Source organism: Somniosus microcephalus, chromosome 16 (assembly GCF_052327205.1).
Source record: "Somniosus microcephalus isolate GS21.2 chromosome 16, FLI_Smic_1.0, whole genome shotgun sequence".
NCBI lineage: Eukaryota > Metazoa > Chordata > Chondrichthyes > Squaliformes > Somniosidae > Somniosus > Somniosus microcephalus.
In genome coordinates this window covers 102,934,292-102,954,047 of record NC_141002.1, presented here as the reverse complement: position 1 = coordinate 102,954,047, position 19,756 = coordinate 102,934,292, and the positions used below count along the sequence as shown (strand labels likewise).

At 41.9% G+C, this 19,756-nt stretch overlaps 1 protein-coding gene across 3 annotated transcripts in view; it reads right to left on the bottom strand.

Annotated features, from left to right (window-relative positions):
* The window catches only part of gnptab (N-acetylglucosamine-1-phosphate transferase subunits alpha and beta), a 122,520-nt gene that overhangs the window by 20,132 nt on the left and 82,632 nt on the right, over positions 1 to 19,756 (bottom strand). For all 3 annotated transcript variants that reach the window (XM_086009603.1, XM_086009604.1, XM_086009605.1), the window contains exons 14-17: positions 5,540 to 6,720; positions 3,131 to 3,330; positions 2,027 to 2,246; positions 581 to 694 (exon numbers count right to left, since the gene is read on the bottom strand). In XM_086009603.1, coding sequence (XP_085865729.1) covers positions 581 to 694; positions 2,027 to 2,246; positions 3,131 to 3,330; positions 5,540 to 6,720 — 1,715 coding nt within the window. The remainder of the gene's footprint in view (positions 1 to 580; positions 695 to 2,026; positions 2,247 to 3,130; positions 3,331 to 5,539; positions 6,721 to 19,756) is intronic.

Below are 19,756 nucleotides of genomic sequence, written 5' to 3'. Positions count from 1 at the left end.
GTGTTAAAAAAAGAATGTTAGTTGAAACTCAGTCACGCTCGTCTGAAACTCATTAGAAGTTTCAATTAATTTGCTGACTGATGTTAAAACTGATCTAGCTGAAAATACAAGAGCATTCTAAAATGTTAATAAAATTATTGTACTGTAGGTAAAACATCTCCCCTATCAAGGACACAGCGAGTGATCCAATGTGCTGCACTACACGGTGACAGAAACATAGCTTTGTGCCCATGATTCCCACATAGTGAGTTTCTAATCTTTGTCATACCATAAGACAGGCAATGAGGAAAAGCCAAATACTTCCACATGGAAAAAGGGAGAGAGGAAATCATGACCCCATCACTCTGGATCCCACACGTGGAATTCCTAATAGCCTTGTACATAGCAGCAGACTTTTGGAAACAATTATCCAGACCCTTCCTTTGGTTGGGCAAGGTGCATGACACATAAGTAAACCTCAAAAACAGTTACTCCGCCAATAAATAAAGTTTAATCTTACCAAACAGAATGTTTGTTTCTATATTACATCAACAGGGGGGGGGGGGGGGGAGGGGGGTTTAGTTTATTTGCAAATTCTTACCAAGTTTGGGTCATAATATGCCTCCTGGGTGGGAGGGACTCTATTGATGCGAGTGGCATTTGTGGGAACCATCTTTGAGCAATTTATCAGCATCTGCTCCAGGCCGGTTAAGTCCTGTATGTATAAAAGTAGCAATTAAACCAAGGGAAATGTTGACTGATCACGAGACACGTATCCTCAATCCTGCTCTAGTGATCATAAAGTATAAAGAAAAGGAACACCAATACTTATTAAATGTAATAATTATATGAGCAATATAAAATCATTAAGATATCACAGCTACCATAAAATCTAGATCTCTAAAATATATTAACATATACAAGTTCTCACATTCCAATTTAGAAATAGGTAAACATATCATTGGATTTTTCAATATTAAAATGCCAACAGTTAGCGATGATCATTTCCCATTATGCTTAGGTGACCCCTGAATAGGATTTCCCATTCTAAAGTGAGCACTTGGCGGTTATGGTGCCCGTCACACCAGCAGGCCCAGCTGTACATCAGCTGGGGCTGCAGAACCTCAAAGATCAGCAGCACAGCTACTTCAGGCAAGTTTTTCAAAATAAGATTTATACTTTTCTGGCTGATCAAAACAACTACAGGTTATCAGCTAAAATCTCATTTATTATTTTTTCACCAGTCCAGATGTGCCCTCCAGTCTTTAGCAAGTTGCAACTTCATGCCTTCGGCCAGGTCGCAGCTCCTCGCTATACCTCAACAGGTATTAAAGCTGCCAATTGTTAGCTCATACATAAATGACACTTTACCCTTTCTTAAATGATGCTTTTAGTTTATTTTACACTATATTACAGCGCTTTCTTTTATTATTGATTGTATAATGATAGATATGATCACAAAGGGACACAGACAGGGCCCAAAAGCCTGGGACTCGATTTAAAATGTTGCCCGGCACCAGATTCACAGAGGGACACAGAGAGGCCCCAAAGCCTGGCACTCGATTTAAACCGCCTGGCCCAAAACAGCCCTGGCAAAGCCGGGCTCCCCCCAGCTAGTTGTTTTATATTTAATATATGCTTTTAATGAATTATATCTATTTAATTTTTATTGCAGTTCACTTGAGCAGCAACATGGGAGAATACCATGAAGTACATCAGGTCAGCTGTCTGTTATATTTAACTCCTCAGCAAACTGTCAACATTTTTTAAAACTTTAGTATTTATAGTAGTCATCACAATATGCACATATTCCTACCTCAGCCCACACAGTTCCTAAAGTCAAAAGTATAATAGGGAACCACAGAACATGCTTGCTCCTCTAAACCCACCACAAAACTAAAATTATTGCCTAGGTGCAGTCAGCATGTAGAATTGTGAAACCTAATGCTTTTGTTATAAGTTTTTATTGAAATACAATGCATGCAGAGCTTGCTAGCCACTTTGAATCATGTGAATCAGGAACCTGAGCGAGGTGCAAAACATTTACCTGCAAGCTCAGTGGGAGCTCGTGAATCCTCGTTGCTAATGTCCGGATTTCTCGATCAGAGAGGATCCCCGATCGATCTGTGTCAACTTCATTAAAAACATCGGATAGGTTTAATGGCTGGAGTGCACTCATTACATAGTAAAAATATGAAAATGCAAACTGCATGTCCTCAGAATGACGAACTTTATGGTTAGAAGTCTTGTCGAACGCCTTTGGAAAACTGTCCAGAAACAAAACTATTTCAGTAAGTGAACAAAATAAAGATTAGGCTCCTAAGCAGTAGCAAATCAGAGCATCACAAGAAAATCATTAATTACTACCAATACTTTTTCCTACTCCTTTTCTGTCAATTTGCTTGCATCCCCTCGCCTGTTAACTGGCTCCTTGCTGCCTTAAGGTACCTCCCAAATGGCATTCTTCATGCGAGACTAAACGAGTGTCACAGGCTTTTTGACTACACCCAGGGACAAAGAGAGTGGTCATACAGCCGAGCCCAATTCCAACCTCACCTGGGATCCCACACACATACTGTCAAGCAAGGGTTGCTGCATTTGGCCAAGAGACCAATCGCAGTTCCCCTGCTATCACCCAGTCAAGATCAGCAAACTTAGCACAGACCTGGAAATGAATCGGAGACTTTTTTGGTTTGTTGGTCTCAGTTACTCTCTCTCTTACCCAGATCAGCCTTAGGGACCCAAGGCTAGTATTTTAAATATTTAATACAAAAGATAGTACTTTTACAGAAACGTAAGCTGGTGATGTGTGACATGTGGATTGAAAAGAGACATGCAATTGTTTAATGCTTGTTACAGTCAACATTGATCAGCATTTTAGATTTTTGTTACTAAACATTGCATTGCTTAGTATATTAAAACCATACATCTTCCCAATACAGGACAAGTTTTCAGCAACATCTTAGGATAACTATACTTACAAAGGGATAGTTTAAAACATGCACATCTTTTGTCACTTGCTGCTTCTCAAATTAAAGTCAGAACATGTTGCAGCCAAAGATTAGAATCCCATAAAAAAAGGTAGATTCTATAAATACTTCATTAAAAACACATTATGAAAACTGGAAAGATAAAATTGTCAGTATCTCACATAGCTTGAAGATCATCCATGATAATACGGTCAATCATGTGAGGCATGTGGGCAGGAACTTTACGAGAAGCAAATCCAAACTTAGTGTTGAGAAGTTTATTTACATAGCGCAGCGAGTCTGCAAACGTGTCTTGGAGTTTTCTTCCCATTTCTTTACCGTCAGTGTGGTATGCAACCGCCTTCTCTAGTTTTGCCTCCTCCTGAAGTAAAATGTGATGACGCTCATAAGATTTGCAGACTAAATTTTTGGATGCTCAGGCATTTTCAGATGTGAACTGGCATTTATTCCCTTTGCAATACTTCCTACTATGCCTGTACATCCTCCATTTCATATAACCCAGTAAATAGGGCAAGGGTAGAAAGAGGGGAAGAGGTCCTGGAGAAACAAGCATTTGACTTTTCTACGTAGTGATGGCAAACACTCCCAGAGTAGGTACAGCATGCAGAGTAAAGCTCCCTGTACCCTGCTCCAAAGTAGGACCCCCTCAACCTTGTAAAAGCCCTCCCTACAACAACAGCTTGCATTTATATAGTGTTTTTAATGCAGAAAAACATCCCAAGACCCTTCACAGAGGGCTAATCAGAATTATATGGTTGTCAAACCAAAGGAAATATTAGGACAAGTGACCAAAGGCATGGTCAAATAGGTAAGTTATGAGGATGGTCTTAAAGGAGAGGAAGGTGGAGTGGAAAGCACAGCGAGCAAGGGTGGGGAGAGAGACAAACAGCCAGGTCTGGAGAGTTATAGAGATAAGGAGGGATGAGACCATGAAGGGATTGAAGCACAAGGATGAGAATTTTAAACTGGAGGACCTGGAGAAATTGTAGGTCAACAAGCCAGGGTGATAAGTGAGCAGCACTTGATGCAGGATAGGAAACTGGCAGCAGAGTTTTGGATGAGCTGATGTTTAGAGGGTGGAGGATAGGAAGCCAACCAGGAAAGCTTTGGAACAGTCGAATTTGGAAGGATGAGCCGAGGAGAGGCAGAGCTGAACGATGTTAGGAAGGTGGAGTAGGCAATCTTTGTGATGGAGAGGACACGAGGTCGAATAGGAGATGGCGAATAGCTTGGTTCAGCTTGAGACAATGGCCGGTGAGGGGGATGGAATCGCAGGCAAGGACAGGGGCCAAAAACAATGGCTTCAGTCTTTTCAATGCTTTCTTCAACCACCAAGCCACTCTTAAATGTTGACATGCTCTATTTCAATCACTAACTCTGGCGGTGCAATCCAAACCTCACAAGCCTTGTGTAAAAAAAAGAGTTTCTCATGTTCTCTGTCCTAAATATCTTGCAGTTAATCTTAGATCTATGTTTCTTCATTCTAGATCCTGCTGTGTTTTATAGTCGGAAAAAGATTCACATGCAGGGACCAATGTTCCCTCTAATTTTTTTTTGGGTGCACGGTCCCTTTAACTGGCTGCATGGCCCATTCAAATTTTTGCACGTGCGGGTTCCTGCATTGAAAAGCCGGCGAGCAGCCTGCGCTGGACCTCCAGAGTGCTGTGCGGCCGCGTGACTTAACGGGAATGTCGTCAGGGACCCATTTCACTGGAGCAGAAAATACCAACAAGACCGAGGGTTTTAAAATGATAAAAGATTTTGATCAGTGTATAGGGAAAGACTATTTGCTCGGTTTGGGAAGTCAGGCAAAGGGTGAGCAATTTAAAGTTGTCAGAGTGAAGAGACAGGTTAGGAGAGAGATTTCTTTATGCAGAGGATTATTGGAGTATGGAATGTTTACCGCTGGGAGTTGTTGAGGCAGAGATCATTGTACTGTAGTAGAAAGGTGGATAAATATTTAAAGCAGAGGAAGATGCAGGACTTTGGGGCAAGTGGGGGCAGTGGGATTAGTTTTGGAATACTCTGGCATAGAGCTGGCACAGACATGGGCTGAATGACATCCTTCGATGCTGTAAACCTCTCTGGTTCTATTCCTCAGAATTCGAGTGCCCTGTTTTGGTTGGGTCTAAGGCAGACAGAACAAAGGTCAGGCACTATTTACTGGCAGCATGTTTTCCTGGGGTAATCTGTAGGTGCCACAATGATTGAAAATAAATTAATCTGCTCTTGGATGCAGGTAGCTCCTCCCAATCAATGACACCAGAGCAGCTTTGGGAGAAAGGAAATCTAAAATAGTAGGTCTCCATTGAGGCAGGAACTACTGCACAGAGACACTGTAGAATACGTAAACACTAAAAAGAACACCCTCTAAGCTCTCCCTCCCCTTTAAGTATGTACTATGCAGTGCTAATGATGACGCTTTATTCTGAGAAACCACAGCATACTAGATAACTAAATCTACATCATAAAATAATGAATATAAACATTTTAGGCATTAAAATATAAGCCCCTCTCTTTTGGCAATTTTCTATTACCTAGGCAATCAGTGACTTTTATAACTTACTTACTTTTAATAGATCCTGGAAATATCCTTGCTTTTCCCAAGGAAAAAAGCCAGCATTACTGCCAGCGAAATATTGCAGCTTTCTGTTGGCATGTCCTGTGCTGTTATTTTTTAATTCAATTTCTGCAGCCTCAGCAATGACCTCTCTTAACACTCCATCCCTTTGCCCTTGGTGCTTGAACTTCCTTTCAATTCCTCTTGCATTCTGATCTTGTTTCAACTTGCTGCTGTCATTTGGTATGAGAATATTAAGAATTTTCTGCGAAGTGATGGGTCTGATTTCCACTTTTTGGAGCACCGACATATCTTTGGCAGGGTTTTTTAATAGGGCATTCATTTTCATTGCAAATGAGGAATTTAGAGACGCTTGATTATCAGCTTGTGCATTTCTTCCAACCTGGCCATTCTCAACTTGCTCTTCTGTTAAGTGGTTCTCAGCATCTTCATCCTTATTAACATATTCTCCACCAGCAAATCCCCTTTCCAATAAGCCTACATTCTTTACCAAAGTAATCTTTCCTGTGTGCTGGGACACAATGTCTTTACTTTCATTTTGTTCTGAAGAACGTGCAAGCTTTTTGAACGGTTCCAAAATCAACACCTTTGTTCGATTGTACCCTTTAAGTGTGATATCACCATCTTTTAATTTTGTATCCAACTCTTTCAACTCATTCTGAACATTAACGGGCAGAAGTGATACATTAATAAACTGAAGCTCAATTAGAAGACTGGTGTTCAACATATCTAAAGTCCTTTCTTGAATTTTGGGGAATCGCAGTTCTTCAGGAATGTCTTTGAATGGAATTTCCATTTCTGGTGGTGCTGCAGTGAGATTTATAGCCTTTTCATCCTTCTTTGAAGCGACAGTTTGGTTTGATTTCTGACCTTCTCGGGTGTCGGCATCTACAGTGAGGTGCATTTTAAACTCTTTGTCACTTTTATCCAGGAAAGTCAAATTGAAATGGATTGTAGTTGTATTCATTCCTCTGTGCATGAGCAAGTGAATAGTCTTCCATTTGTTGGCCACAGAAGCATGGCGAATTATGGCATTATCCGTAAACAATGCTTCTGTGATTTTGCTAGCAAAGCCCTCAAAACTGAAGTAAGCCAAGGCCTCGCCTTGCGGAAGCATGTAATGAGTCTGGTTAAGAAGAAGATTCACATCATACATCTGATCAAAGTGTTCTGTGGAAGAAATAGTTGAACAAACCAAGTTAATAAAAAATGTCTTTAAGAAAAGAAAATCTCCATGACAAAGTGGTGGAAGAACACCACCACTCTCAGGACCAATTCCATTTAAATATAGACATGCTTTCTGATCATCGGGTTTTGTTTTTTTCCCCCTTCATTTGAGGCAAGTGAAAATCAACTGAAAACAAATTCACTTTTTGAGTCAAATATAAAATAAAATATCTTAACGTAAAGCTTAGGGTTTGAAGAGAAAAATAACTCTGCCAGGAATAAATACAATGGCCCAGAAATTCGGGTCCCAACGCGCGAGTACTCACACATAGGCCCAACGAAAGTGCCGGTTTCGTGCATGCGCGGGAAACCGGCACTTCCATTCCCCTGAAAGAAGGGATTGAGAGGTGGAACACGTGCGCTGGAGAGGCAGCGCGTGCGCATCGAACTTACGTTTTTTTTTCCAGCTTTTTCCGGGAGGGTAAGCAGTTACACTTTTAAAAAGCAGGCGCAAGGCCTGTTTTTAACAAGGTAAGTGGTGAATTAATTAAAATTAAAACTTTTTTCCACAGGTTTATTATTTTTAAATACTTTAAAGAAAGGTAAGTTTATTTTTAGCCCCGTTAGAAAATGTAATTAATTTTTTCAAAAATTTAAATTGTTTAAAAGTTATTTCATGTAATTTATAGTTTATTTTAAAAATGTGATTTAAAAAAAAAATTATTTGAGGTTTTAGTGATGTTTTGGGGCTTATAGTATTTATAGGTTTGACAGCTCTTCCTGTCAAACTTATGAATGAAGCATTCCCTGCTACCATTGGCTCTCCATGGCCCACGTGATCCCAGGGGACGCATCGAACTAACTGCGCCCCTGGGATACGCAAGCACTGTGCGCCGGCAGTTGGAGGAGGCCCAGGATCGGAATCCCACGCGGGCCCACAGCTCAACGGCCGGCGTGCTAGGTAAGTGCAGGTCGGGGGCTTGCACCCGTGGGAAGCCCCCGACCCGAATTTCTGGGTCATGATTTAAATAACTAATAAATGCTTACAACTGTCTTCATAAACCTAATGCTAAAAGTTGACATGCATAATTTTTGTTTAAAATCGTCATAAATGATCTAGGTGTAGGGGGCCACAAGCAATGTTCCCTTTTTTTTGGTGCGCAGTCCCTTAAGTGGCTGCGCAGCCCATTCAAATTTTTGCGCATGCGTGGATTCTCCCATATAAAAGCGGTGAGTGGCCTGCGTGGGACCTCCAGACCCCCTGCTCGGCTGCGCAGCTTAGGGGGTACGTTGGTCACAAGCGCAGCGGTTAAATTTCAGATGACAAAAAGCTAATAAAGATGGCAGACTGCAAATCTGAACAGGATAAGCTACAGGAACATTTGAATATGCTTGAGAATTGAGCAGACAGAAGATGGAATTCAATGTACAGTAATGTTAAGTGCTTCACCTGGGGACAAAAAATCCAAGAAGGGACTATTATTTAAATGGAGAGAAAATAGTGTATGGAAAATGAAAGCGATATGGGGGTCCTGATTAACAATAAGTTGAAGCTATTGCAACAATGTTTGGTGGCTGTGATTAAAGCAAATCATATTTTGGGATGTATTCGGAGGTCAGTATGGAGTCGAGATAGTGGGGTAATCCTGCCATTTTATAAATCATTGGTGCAACTGAACTTGGAATACTGTGTGCAGTTCTGGTCGCCGCAGTACAAAAAGGATATTGCAGTTATTAAGAAGATACAGAAGGAAGCAACCAAAATGATCGAAAGGATGGATTATGTGGAAAGGAGAAGGTCGAGAGGTGATGCGAGTGCTGTTTTTAAGATTCTAAAGGAACCAATAATGTTGACCATGACGAGCTGTTTCACCTTGCCCAGAACAGTAGAACCTGAGACGACAGCCTGCGCTTGAAGGGGGCAAATTCAAAACTAATTTGCAGAAACATTATTTCGGTGAGCGAGTGGTCAATCGATGAAAGCAGCTCCCTAAGGAGGCAATAGAAGCAGAAAGTGTTGATTCATTCAAATGCAAATTAGATAGATTTCTTTCAGAAAACAATTATTTTAGGATACAGTATATGAGTAATGAGACATGAGATGGTGAGTGTACCGTGCTTGGGAGGAACAAGCAACTTGGGACCTATGGTTCCTAAAGCTCTCCACCACTAGGGGTTTTCCTTGCCTCATGTCTGGGTCTGTTGTCGACTCATCGATAGAGATTGATTGCTGTTAGTCAACAATTCCATTATCGTTGTATCGCGCAACTACCAGGGTGGGAGATGGCGAACTAGATGGGCCCTGGCCTTTTTTCGTCTAGCAATTCCTATGTTCTTATTAGCTTTATCCTCAGAACCTCCCCCCCCCCCCCCCCCAACAGAATTACATTCAGCTGTCATGACAGATAGAAACATAGAAGATAGGAGCAGGAGTAGGCCATTCGGCCCCTCGAGCCTGCTCCGCCATTCAATGCGATCATGGCTGATCATCCAAATTCAGTACCCTGTCCCTGCTTTCTCCCCATATCCCTGGATCCCTTTAGCCTTAAGAAATATATCCAACTCCTTCTTGAATATATTTAATGAATTGGCCTCTACTGCCTTCTGTGGTAGAGAATTCCACAGGTTCACCACTCTCTGGGTGAAGAAATTCCTCCTCGTTTCTGTCCTAAATGGCCTACCCCTTATCCTTAGACTGTGACCCCTGGTTCTGGACTCCCCGACCATCAGGAACATCCTCCCTGCATCTAGTCTGTCCAGTCCTGCCAGAATTTTATAAGTTTCAATGAGATCCCCTCTCATTCTTCTGAACTCCAGCGAGGACAAGCCCAATCGACCCAATCTCTCCTCATACGTCATTCCTGCCATCCCAGGTATCAGCCTGGTGAATCTTCGCTGAATTCCTTCCATGGCAAGAATATCCTTCCTCAGATAAGGTGACCAAAACTGCACACAATACTCCAGATGTGGTCTCACCAAGGCCCTGTACAACTGCAGCAAGACATCCTTGTTCTTGTACTCAAACCCTCTCGCTACGAAGGCCAACATACTATTTGCCTTAACGGCCTGCTGCACCTGCATGCTTACCTTCAGCGACTGGTGTACAAGGACACCCAGGTCTCGTTGCACTTCCCCTTCTCCCAATCTATTGCCATTCAGATAATAATCTGCCTTCCTGTTTTTGCCACCAAAGTGGATAACCTCAAGGTAGGTCCTATGTTAATGAAGCTGCAGTATGCCAACATTAACATTGCTGAATCTTATTGGGTTTCATTTTAACTTTGGAATTCAATTTTCAGGAGGTAATTATCAAACTTAATTGGGTTTAAGCCAAAAATCAACAGCTTAAACAAGTTTTATTTAAAAAACAAATATTCTGAAACATATACAGGGTAATTTTTCCTTCTTAAATGCCAAATTAATATGAAAAAGCAACTAACATACCCAACAGCATCACACAGCTAATTAGAGTGCATGAATGTGTTGTTTTTTTACTTTACTAACAATAGCTGGTCATATTCAATAAAAGATGCACAAAACTTTACAGGGAGGGAACAATGAACATTGTTGTCAGGTAGCATGACTTCAGATTGGAAACCCAGGCATAAGAGATACCTTTAAAAATAAAAGTCTTGCTCGCAACCCTGAAAATTGCAATCTCTCTGGGATGAAACATTTTGACCCACAAACTATTGCAAGAACACTACTCAGGTCGACTATTGTAATATTACCTCTATACTGTACTACAAAAAACAAACCGCTTGAGCTCCTAAATACTGTAATATAAAAAGTTTTAAGTGCTTTACTTTTGCACGGCTCATTTTTTCTCATCCACTCTGTTTAAACTTCTTTCTTCTAGCTAATATAACCAATACTATCCTATATACCTTTTCCAAGTTTAAAATGCTATCATCACCCATTTTTCTGCTGCTAGGGTCCGTGTGTCCATTTTGAAGGTGAGACATGTACAGTATATAGAAATGGGCCTTTGATTGAAAGCTAAATTGTAATGGCCACTTTTATTTAAGCAATCAATTGCAACAACTCAAGATTGACATGGCACATCACAAAGATGACCTGATTAAAGTCTGACATCAAGGGTTGGAGACGTGCTGCCAAAGGTCAATGAGAAATAGCCACTTATAAATCATTATTTTTCATTTTTATAGGAACATAGAACAGGAGGAGGCCATTTAGCCCCTCAAGCCTGTTCCACCATTCAATGAGATCATGGCTGATCTGGGACCTAATTCCATATACTGACCTTTGCCCCATATCCCTTAATACCTTTGGTTAACAAAAATCTATCAATCTCAGATTTAAAATTAACAATTGATCCAGCATCAACTGCTGGTTGCGGAAGAGAGTTCCAAACTTCTACCACCCTGTGTGTGTAGAAGTGTTTCCTAACTTCCCTCCTGAAAGGCCTGGCTCTAATTTTTAGACTCTGCCCCCTAGTCCTAGACACTCCAACCAGCGGAGATAGTTTCTCTCTATCTACCCTATCAGTTCCCCTTAATAGCTTGAAAACTTCGATCAAGACATTCATTTCACCAAATTCCTAGCAAGTACAAGTACTTGTTTATAAATGAGTTTTATTTCAATTGCACATTTTTCGGAGATGTAAAATGCCATTTATGCAAGCTTTACACCAGTGGTACATGTGTACAAAGTTTGCAGCGCAAGTCCCGGCTATGATACATTACTTCTGACTCTGAATCCTAAACCTACATAGTTACACGTCTCAAGACCCAAATTTCCCTATTTATGTAAATAAAGCTTATTTCAAATGTAGAATCACTGAATTTTACAACACAAAAGGATGGCATTCAGACCATCTCACCTGCGCTGGCTCTCTGAGGGTGATCCACTTAGTCCCATTCTCCTGCCTTTGCCCCATAACCTTTTCATTTTTATTTTCCAACCAACTTAGCCACTTCCCTTTTCAAAGCGATTACGGATTCTGCTTCCACTGCTGTTCCTAGTAGGGTACTGCATGTTTTAACAACTCTGCACAGAAAAAATTCTCCTAACTTCTCTCCCCGTTCTGTAATCCTTCACCTGAAATTTTGACTTTGAATACTCGCAACCACTTAATTGCCCATTTCAATTTCTAGTCTGGGCTTCTGATCTTGCCAGCAACAATCAAAATTCCAAGTGATCAGATACAATCATAGAATGGTTACAGCACAGGAGGAGGCCATTCGGCCGGTCGAGCCCGTGCCGGCTCGCTGCAAGAGCACTTCAGCTAGTCCCACTCCCCGGCCCTTTCCCCTTAGCGCTGCAATTTTTTTTTTCCCCAGGTACTTATCCAACTCCCTTTTGCAAGCCGTGATTGAGTCTGCCACCAACACCCTTTCAGGCAGTGCATTCCAGATCTTAACCATTTGTTGTGTTAAAATGTTTTTCCTCATGTCGCCTTTGATTCTTTTGCCAGTCACCTTAAATCTGTCTCCTCACGTTATCGACCCTTCTGCCAATGGGAACTGTTTCTCTCTCTCTTCTCTGTCCAGACCCCTCTAGATGTTGAACACCTCTATCAAATCTCCTCTTAATCTTCTCTGCTCTAAGGAGAACAACCCCAGCTTCTCCAGTCTACCCACGTAACTGAAGTCCCTCATCCCTGGAATCATTCTCGTAAATCTTATCTGCATCCTTCTCTAAGGCCTTCACACCCTTCCTAAAGTGCGGTGCCCAGAATTGGACACACTACTCCAGTTGGAGTCGAACCAGTATTTTATACAGGTTCATCATAATTTCCACACTTTTGTACGCTAATCCTCTATTTATGAATCCCAGGATCCCTGATTACGGTTTCTAAAAGCTTCCCCACTACCGAGGTCAAACTGACTGGCCTGTAGTTGCTGGGTTTATCCTTACACCCCTATTTGAACAATGGTGTAACATTTGCAATTCTCCAGTCCTCTGGCCCCAAACCCGTATCTAAGGATTGGAATATTATGGCCAGTACCTCCACAATTTCCGCCCTCAATTCCCTTATCGTCCTAGGATGCATCCCATCTGCTCCTGGTGATTTATCTACTTTAAGTACAGCCAGCCTTTCTAATACCTCTATCAATTTTTATCCTATCAAGTATCTCCACTACCTCCTCCTTCACTATGTCTATGGCAGCATCCTTTTCCTTGGTGAAGACAGATGCAAAGTACTCATTTAGTACCACAGCCATACCCTCTGCCTCCATACATAGGTCTCCTTTTTGGTCCCTAATCAGTCAAACCCCACCTCTTATTACCCTTTTACTATTTATATGCAGACAGAAGATTTCTGGATGACCTTTTATGTTGGCTGCCATTCTATTCGCATACCCTCTCTTTGCCCCTCTTATTTTCTTTTTCACTTCTCCTCTGACCTTTCTGAACACATTCTGAAAGCATGCTTCATACTACAGAAACAGGATATTCAAAAATTACAATTCTACATGTTTTCTGCAATTTGTGCTTTAGCTAAATTGCAATGTTGGTTGTACATGGGATAGATGCTTCCTTCATTTCAATTAAGATTTTATTACATAAAATTATCCAGCTCACAATGCAAAATATCTACAAAACAAAAGGCTTCAGAAATATTGGAGGCAAACTCAGAACTAAAAATGTACAGGTGGATGATAACTGTTTTTGCACAATGGTACACAGCACTGAGATTTCAGGAGCACCATGTGTGTTTGTTTTTAATGGAACAGATAAATTGAATCTTGATTAGGGTCAAGATTGCTACATACTGTAGAATCAGGGCATCTGGATTCAAGTTTAGAAAAGGGAAGGTGCATAGCCAGTTTAGATTTAACTGCCTTACAGAGAGGGTGGTGGAAATGGACAATTGATGGCAAAAGGAGGCAGATAGTGTGAGAAAGTTTAAGGGAGAACTGGAGAGATATGGAGGGAGTGGGCGATTGAGACCTATTGGCAGCATAACTAAGGAGTACACCGCCGATCTCCGAAAGAAAGCCGCACTTACCTGGTGCAAGGCCACCTTCGAAAACTTGTGTTGTTTTGCTGCAGAGTTGAGCACAGCATAGTGGCCCACGAATCCCAGCAGCCACTACGTCCCACTGTGTGCGTAAACGTACCTGGGATCACGCGGGGCGGTGCTCCAATCGGGTAACAGAAATCTCCAATGCCATTCATGAATGTTTTAGTCACACTCACCCCGGTAAATTAATAAATAAATCAGTTTCTCATTCTTGGCAGGGTTGCATTGGGATCAGGAGATAGTTAGGTGGATATAGATATTTATTTATTTTGAAGATTTTTCATGTCAGATGTATATTTCAATTACTGCATATTCCCCTTACGCTGTGCAAACAAGCTCCTGCGCCTGTTTGCACCAGCCGTAAAATTTTCCTGCGTAATTGCTGGGCAGTTGGTGGATAATTAGCCCAACTCTGCCAGCAATAAGGATTTCAAAGTCGGAGCAGATGATCTGTCAAGTCGGAACTTGACAGATCGCAAGTTCGGGATTTAGCGCATGCGCAAATCCCGAACTTGCTGTCAATTTCAAAGGCGGTATGACGCCATACCGACCGCAAATTCTGCCCCATTAAGTTTCTGGGGCCAGTCAGAAGATTGCAGAGCCTGATCAGTTCTGTACTTTCCTTTGTTGCAAATACAGCATCGCCACAGTTACAGCTGTATAAATAGGATCACTACTGAAGAAATTCAATTCCACATCAGTCTGAGGTCAGCAAAGTCATGCATTTGGGGTGACTCTGAACCATGATCTGAGCAAAATTAATGCATTAACATGTGAATCTTGCTTCAGTAATACCAATTATTTACTAAATGCAACAGATATCCAATAATCATCACAGCCCCAGGACATCACTGCAGGAGTTCCTCAGGGCAATGTCCTAGGCTCAACCATCTTCAGCTGCTTCATCAATGACCTTCTCTCTAACATAACTAGAGGCCATCAATATAAGATCGTCACCAAGAAATCCAATAGGGAATTCAGAAGAAACTTCTTTACCCAGAGAGTGGTGAGAATGTGGAACTCGCTACCACAGGGAGTGGTTGAAGCGAATTGCCTTTAAGGGGTGATTAGATAAGCATATGAGGGAGAAGGGAATAGAGGGTCATGCTGATAGAGTTAGATGAAAAAAAACAGGAGGAGGCTCGAGTGGAGCATAAACACCGGCATGGACTGGTTGGGCCGACTGGCCTGTTTCTGTGCTGTATATCCTATGTAATAAGGTCAGAAATGGGGATGTTCGCTGATGGCTGTACAGTGTTCAGCGTCATTCACAACTCCTCAGATAATGAAGCAGTCCATGCCCGCATGCAACAAGACCTGGACGACGTTCAGGCTTGGGCTGATAAATGGCAGGTAACATTCACGCCAGGCAATAACTATCTCCAACAAGCGAGAGTCTAACATAGAAACATAAAAGATAGGAGCAGGAGTCGGCCATTCGGCCCCTCGAGCCTGCTCCGCCATTCAATGAGATCATGGCTGATCATCCAAATTCAGTACCGTCCCTGCCTTCTCCCCATATCCCTTGATCCCTTTAGCCTTAAGAAATATATCTAACTCCTTCCTGAATATATTTAATGAATTGGCCTCAACTGCCTTCTGTGGTAGAGAATTCCACAGGTTCACCACTCTTTGGGTGAAGAAATTCCTCCTCATCTCTGTCCTAAATGGCTTACCCCTTATCCTTAGACTGTGACCCCTGGTTCTGGACTCCCCGGCAATCGGGAACATCCTTCCTGCATCAAGTCTGTCTAGTTCTGTTAGAATTTTATAAGTTTCAATGAGATTCCTTCTCATTCTTCCAAACTCCAGCGAGTATAAGCCCAATCGACCCAATCTCTCCTCATACATCATTCCTGCCATCCCAGGTATCAGTCTGGTGAATCTTCACTGCACTCCCTCCATGGCAAGAACATCCTCCCCATGGCATTCAATGGCATTACCATTGCCGAATCCCTCACCATCAGCATCCTGGGCGTCACCATTGACCAGAAACTTAACTAGACCAGCCACATAAATACTGTGGCAACAAGAGCAGGACAGAGGCTAGGTACTCTGCGGCGAGTGTCTCACCTCCTGACTCCCCAAAGCCTTTCCACCATCTACAAGGCACAAGTAAGGAGGGTGATGGAATACTCTCCACTTGGCTGGATGAGTGCAGCTCCAACAACACTCAAGAAGCTCGACACCATCCGGGACAAAGCAGCCCTCTTGATTGGCACCCCATCCACCACCTTAAACATTCACTCCCTCCACCACCGGCGCACAGTGGCTGCAGTGTGTACCATCTACAAGATGCACTGCAGCAACTCGCCAAGGCTTCTTCGGCAGCACCTCCCAAACCCACAACCTCTTCCACCTAGAAGACAAGGGCAGCAGGCACATGGGAACACCACCACCTCCAAGTTCTCCATCAAGTTACACATCCTGACTTTAGAAGTATATCGTCGATTCTTCATCGTCGCTGGGTCAAAATCTTGGAACTCCCTCCCTAACAGCACTGTGGGAGCAACTTCACCACACGGACTGCAGCGCTTCAAGGCGGCGGCTCACCACCACCTTCGAGGGCAATACATGCTGGCCTTGCCAGCGACGCCCACAGCCCATAAACTAATTTTAAAAAATGTTTCTCTAAAAGCTGACAACAGATATTCTCAAAACTTAGGAACGAAGAGAGCTAAAAAGTGATCCATAGAGTAATTAGCAACAAGAAAGAAGAGTTTTTCATTAGCCATTAAGAGGAACTACTTTTGGAAAATTCTCATTTGCTTATAATTAGAAACCGTAGTTGCAAAACAAAGAATTTACACACAAGTTCCTTCTTGTTCCACTTCTTGTTTTCTGCTATCAAAACAGATTGCAGCTGACTTAAAAAAATCTGGTGTGGAAAGAAGTGAATTTAACACAGGCTAAGGAAACATAAAACTGTCATACCAAGATTGATTGAATAAATACAAATTGGGACCACCAAGCGTTCAGTTCATGCTTGGCTCAGTTGGCAGCACTTCATTTAAAAGGCTATAGTTTCTAGCTCCATTTTAGAACTTGGGCACATAATTACAAAGTATATTACAAAGTATTTACAGCACAGAAACAGGCCATTCAGCCCAACTGGTCCATGCCGGTGTTTATGCTCCACAAGAGTCCTCCCACCCCATCTCCTCTAACACCATCAGTATACCCTTCGATTCCTTTCTCCCTCATATGCTTCTCTAGCTTCCCCTTGAATGCATCTATGCTATTTGCCTCAACTACTCCTTGTGGTAGGGAACTAGTTCCATATTCTAACCACACTCTGAGTAAAGAAGTTTCTCCTGAATTCCCTATTGGATTTATTAGTGACTATCTTATATTTATGGCCCATAGTTTTGGTCACTCCCACAAATAGAAACATCTTCTCTATGTCAACCTATCAAACCCTTTCATAATCCTATAGACCTCTATCAGGTCACCCCTCAGTCTTCTCTTCTAGAGAAAAGAGCCCCAGCCTGTTCAATCTTTCCTGATAGGTATAACGTCTCAGCTCTGGCATCATTCTAGTAAAACTTTTTTGCACCTTCTCCAGTGCCTCTACATCCTTTTGATAATATGGAGACCAGAATTGTTCACAGTACTCCAAGTGTGGTCAAACCAAGGTTCCATACAAGTTTAGCATCACCTCTGCTTTTCAATTCTATCCCTCTAGAAATGAGCCCCAGTGCTTAGTTTGCTTTTTTTTTAATGGCCTTATTAACCTGCATCGCTACTTTTAGTGATTTGTGCATCTGTCCCCCCAGATCCCTCGGCTCCTCCACCCCATTTAGACACATTTTCCAAGCAGTATGTGGACTCCTTATTCTTCCTACAACAATGTATTACCTCGCACTTATTTATATTGAAGTTCATTTGTCAATTACACGTCCATTCAGCAAGTTTATCAATGTCTTCCTGTATTTTGTTGCAGTCCTCTTCTGTATTAACTACAACCCCAATTTGGTATCATCCAAAGGCTTTTTTGGAAATCCAAATATATTGGCCCAGAAATTCTGTTCGCAGGCCTCCGGGGGGCGGAGGGCTGCGATTTGGAAAAATCTGCACTTGGACCGGAGGGCTCCCGGGAGGCGCAGAGTTCCGTTCCTGGGCCTCTCCAAACTGGCGGTGTGCATGGCCCACGTATCCCAGAGGCGCAGCCGGTTCACAGCGTCCCTGGGATCACGTGGGCCATGGGGAGCCAATCAGAGAAGGGAATCTCCCTTCATAGATTTGACAGGAAGACCTGTCAAATATATGAATAGCGATCACCCCCAAAAACATAGTAAAACTTCAAATAAATTTTTTAAAAATCACATTTTTAAAATGACTTGAAATTACATAAATTAACTATTTTAAACAAAAATTTAAATTTTTGAAAAAAATAATTAAAGTTTTTAACGGGGCTAAAAATAAGCTTACTTTTCTTTAAAGTATTTTTAAATGATAAATCAGTTGAATTTTTTTTAATTACTTTTTTCAACTCTTACCCAAGTAAAAGCAGGCCTTGCACAAGAATTGTAAGTGTTTTCTGCAGGCGGAGGGTCTCCAAAAAACGGAACTCCCCCCCCCCCCCGCAGAGGCCCTGCTCCAGGGCAGCGGGAGGATCTGTCAAGACCATTCTTGACCAATCAGAAATGTCAGTTTCCAGCGCATGCGCAGTGCATACCTGAAACCGGCATTTCCAATGTCCCTACGGGTGAGTACACAGCGCATACTCACCCGTAGGGATCGGAATTTCTGCCCCAATATGTCTACTGCATTACCCTTTCTGCTCTTCAAAGAATTCAATAAGGTTGGTCAAGCATGACTTTCCCTTTTAGAATCTGTGCTGACTACTCTTGTATAATCTTTCAGTTTCTAGATGTTTTTCTATTACATCTTTGATTAAGGATTCAATTATCTTTCCTTTCACCAACATTAAGCTAATTGACTATAGTTCCCTGGACTTGTTCTATCTCCCTTTTTATATATATATATAGGAATCACATTAGCTGTCCGCCAGTCCTCTGGCACTATTCCCGTTTCTAATTAAATTTTATATATATATGTAGTAGTGCCTCTATCTCTTCCCTAACTTCTTTTCATATGTGCGGATAATCGACACTGACACCTCAGTCTAGTCCAGGGAATGCTGTCTGAGATGCCTTTTTAAAAAAAAGGCTTCAAACCAAGGCCAGATCTGCCTTTTGGGATGGATGTAATGGATTGCAAAAGACTATTGAAGAAGAGCAGAGAGCTTCCAGGTGCTCTGGGCAATGTTCCTCCCTCAACCAGTACCATCACAAGATAATTATGGATGAGGAAGCCATTTGGCCCATCCATCCAGAATGACGATGGAGGAGGAGAGAGCGGTGGAAATCAAGTCCTTCCATTGCAGCATCAAACTGGTTCTTACAGAATTCCAGGTTATTTTTCATGCATTACTCGATCTAGGAATCCATTCCATGTCACTCCCTGTGTAACGAACTTCCTGATATCAGTCCTAAATTTGCTTTTTACTTGTTTGAATCTGTGGAACCTTGTTCTACTTTCATTTTCTGCAGCTATTTGAAGACCATTCATGTGGGGGGGTTGCCAATTTTTCCTTCTAGCACTTTACACTGGTCTTTGTTTTATTTGCTATTGTTCAAAAACAGAGTAACTGGTCATTCATCTCATTTATTAGAATCTTGCTGTGTACAAATTGGCTGTCTACATAACAGTGATTACGCTTTCAAAGTAATTTTTGGGCTGCGATGCAGTTTGGGGTGCCCGGAGGACATATGATAAATACAAGTTTTTTAATGTTAACTCTTCTTCACAAATACACATCTAAAAAAATAGGCATTCATGTTGAACCTAATGCGGTATTTGAAAGACAAATTCAACAGAACTGATGTTCCTGATAATTCCAAAAACAAACCCACTCAAATCTGTGGATAATCACAGTTCGCAGGTAGAGGGAAAACACACTCAGCACATCACTGATTATCCTGTCTTTTCTCAGACAGCTTACATCCATATGCACTGGCTCACCGTTCCCCTCAAATAATATTT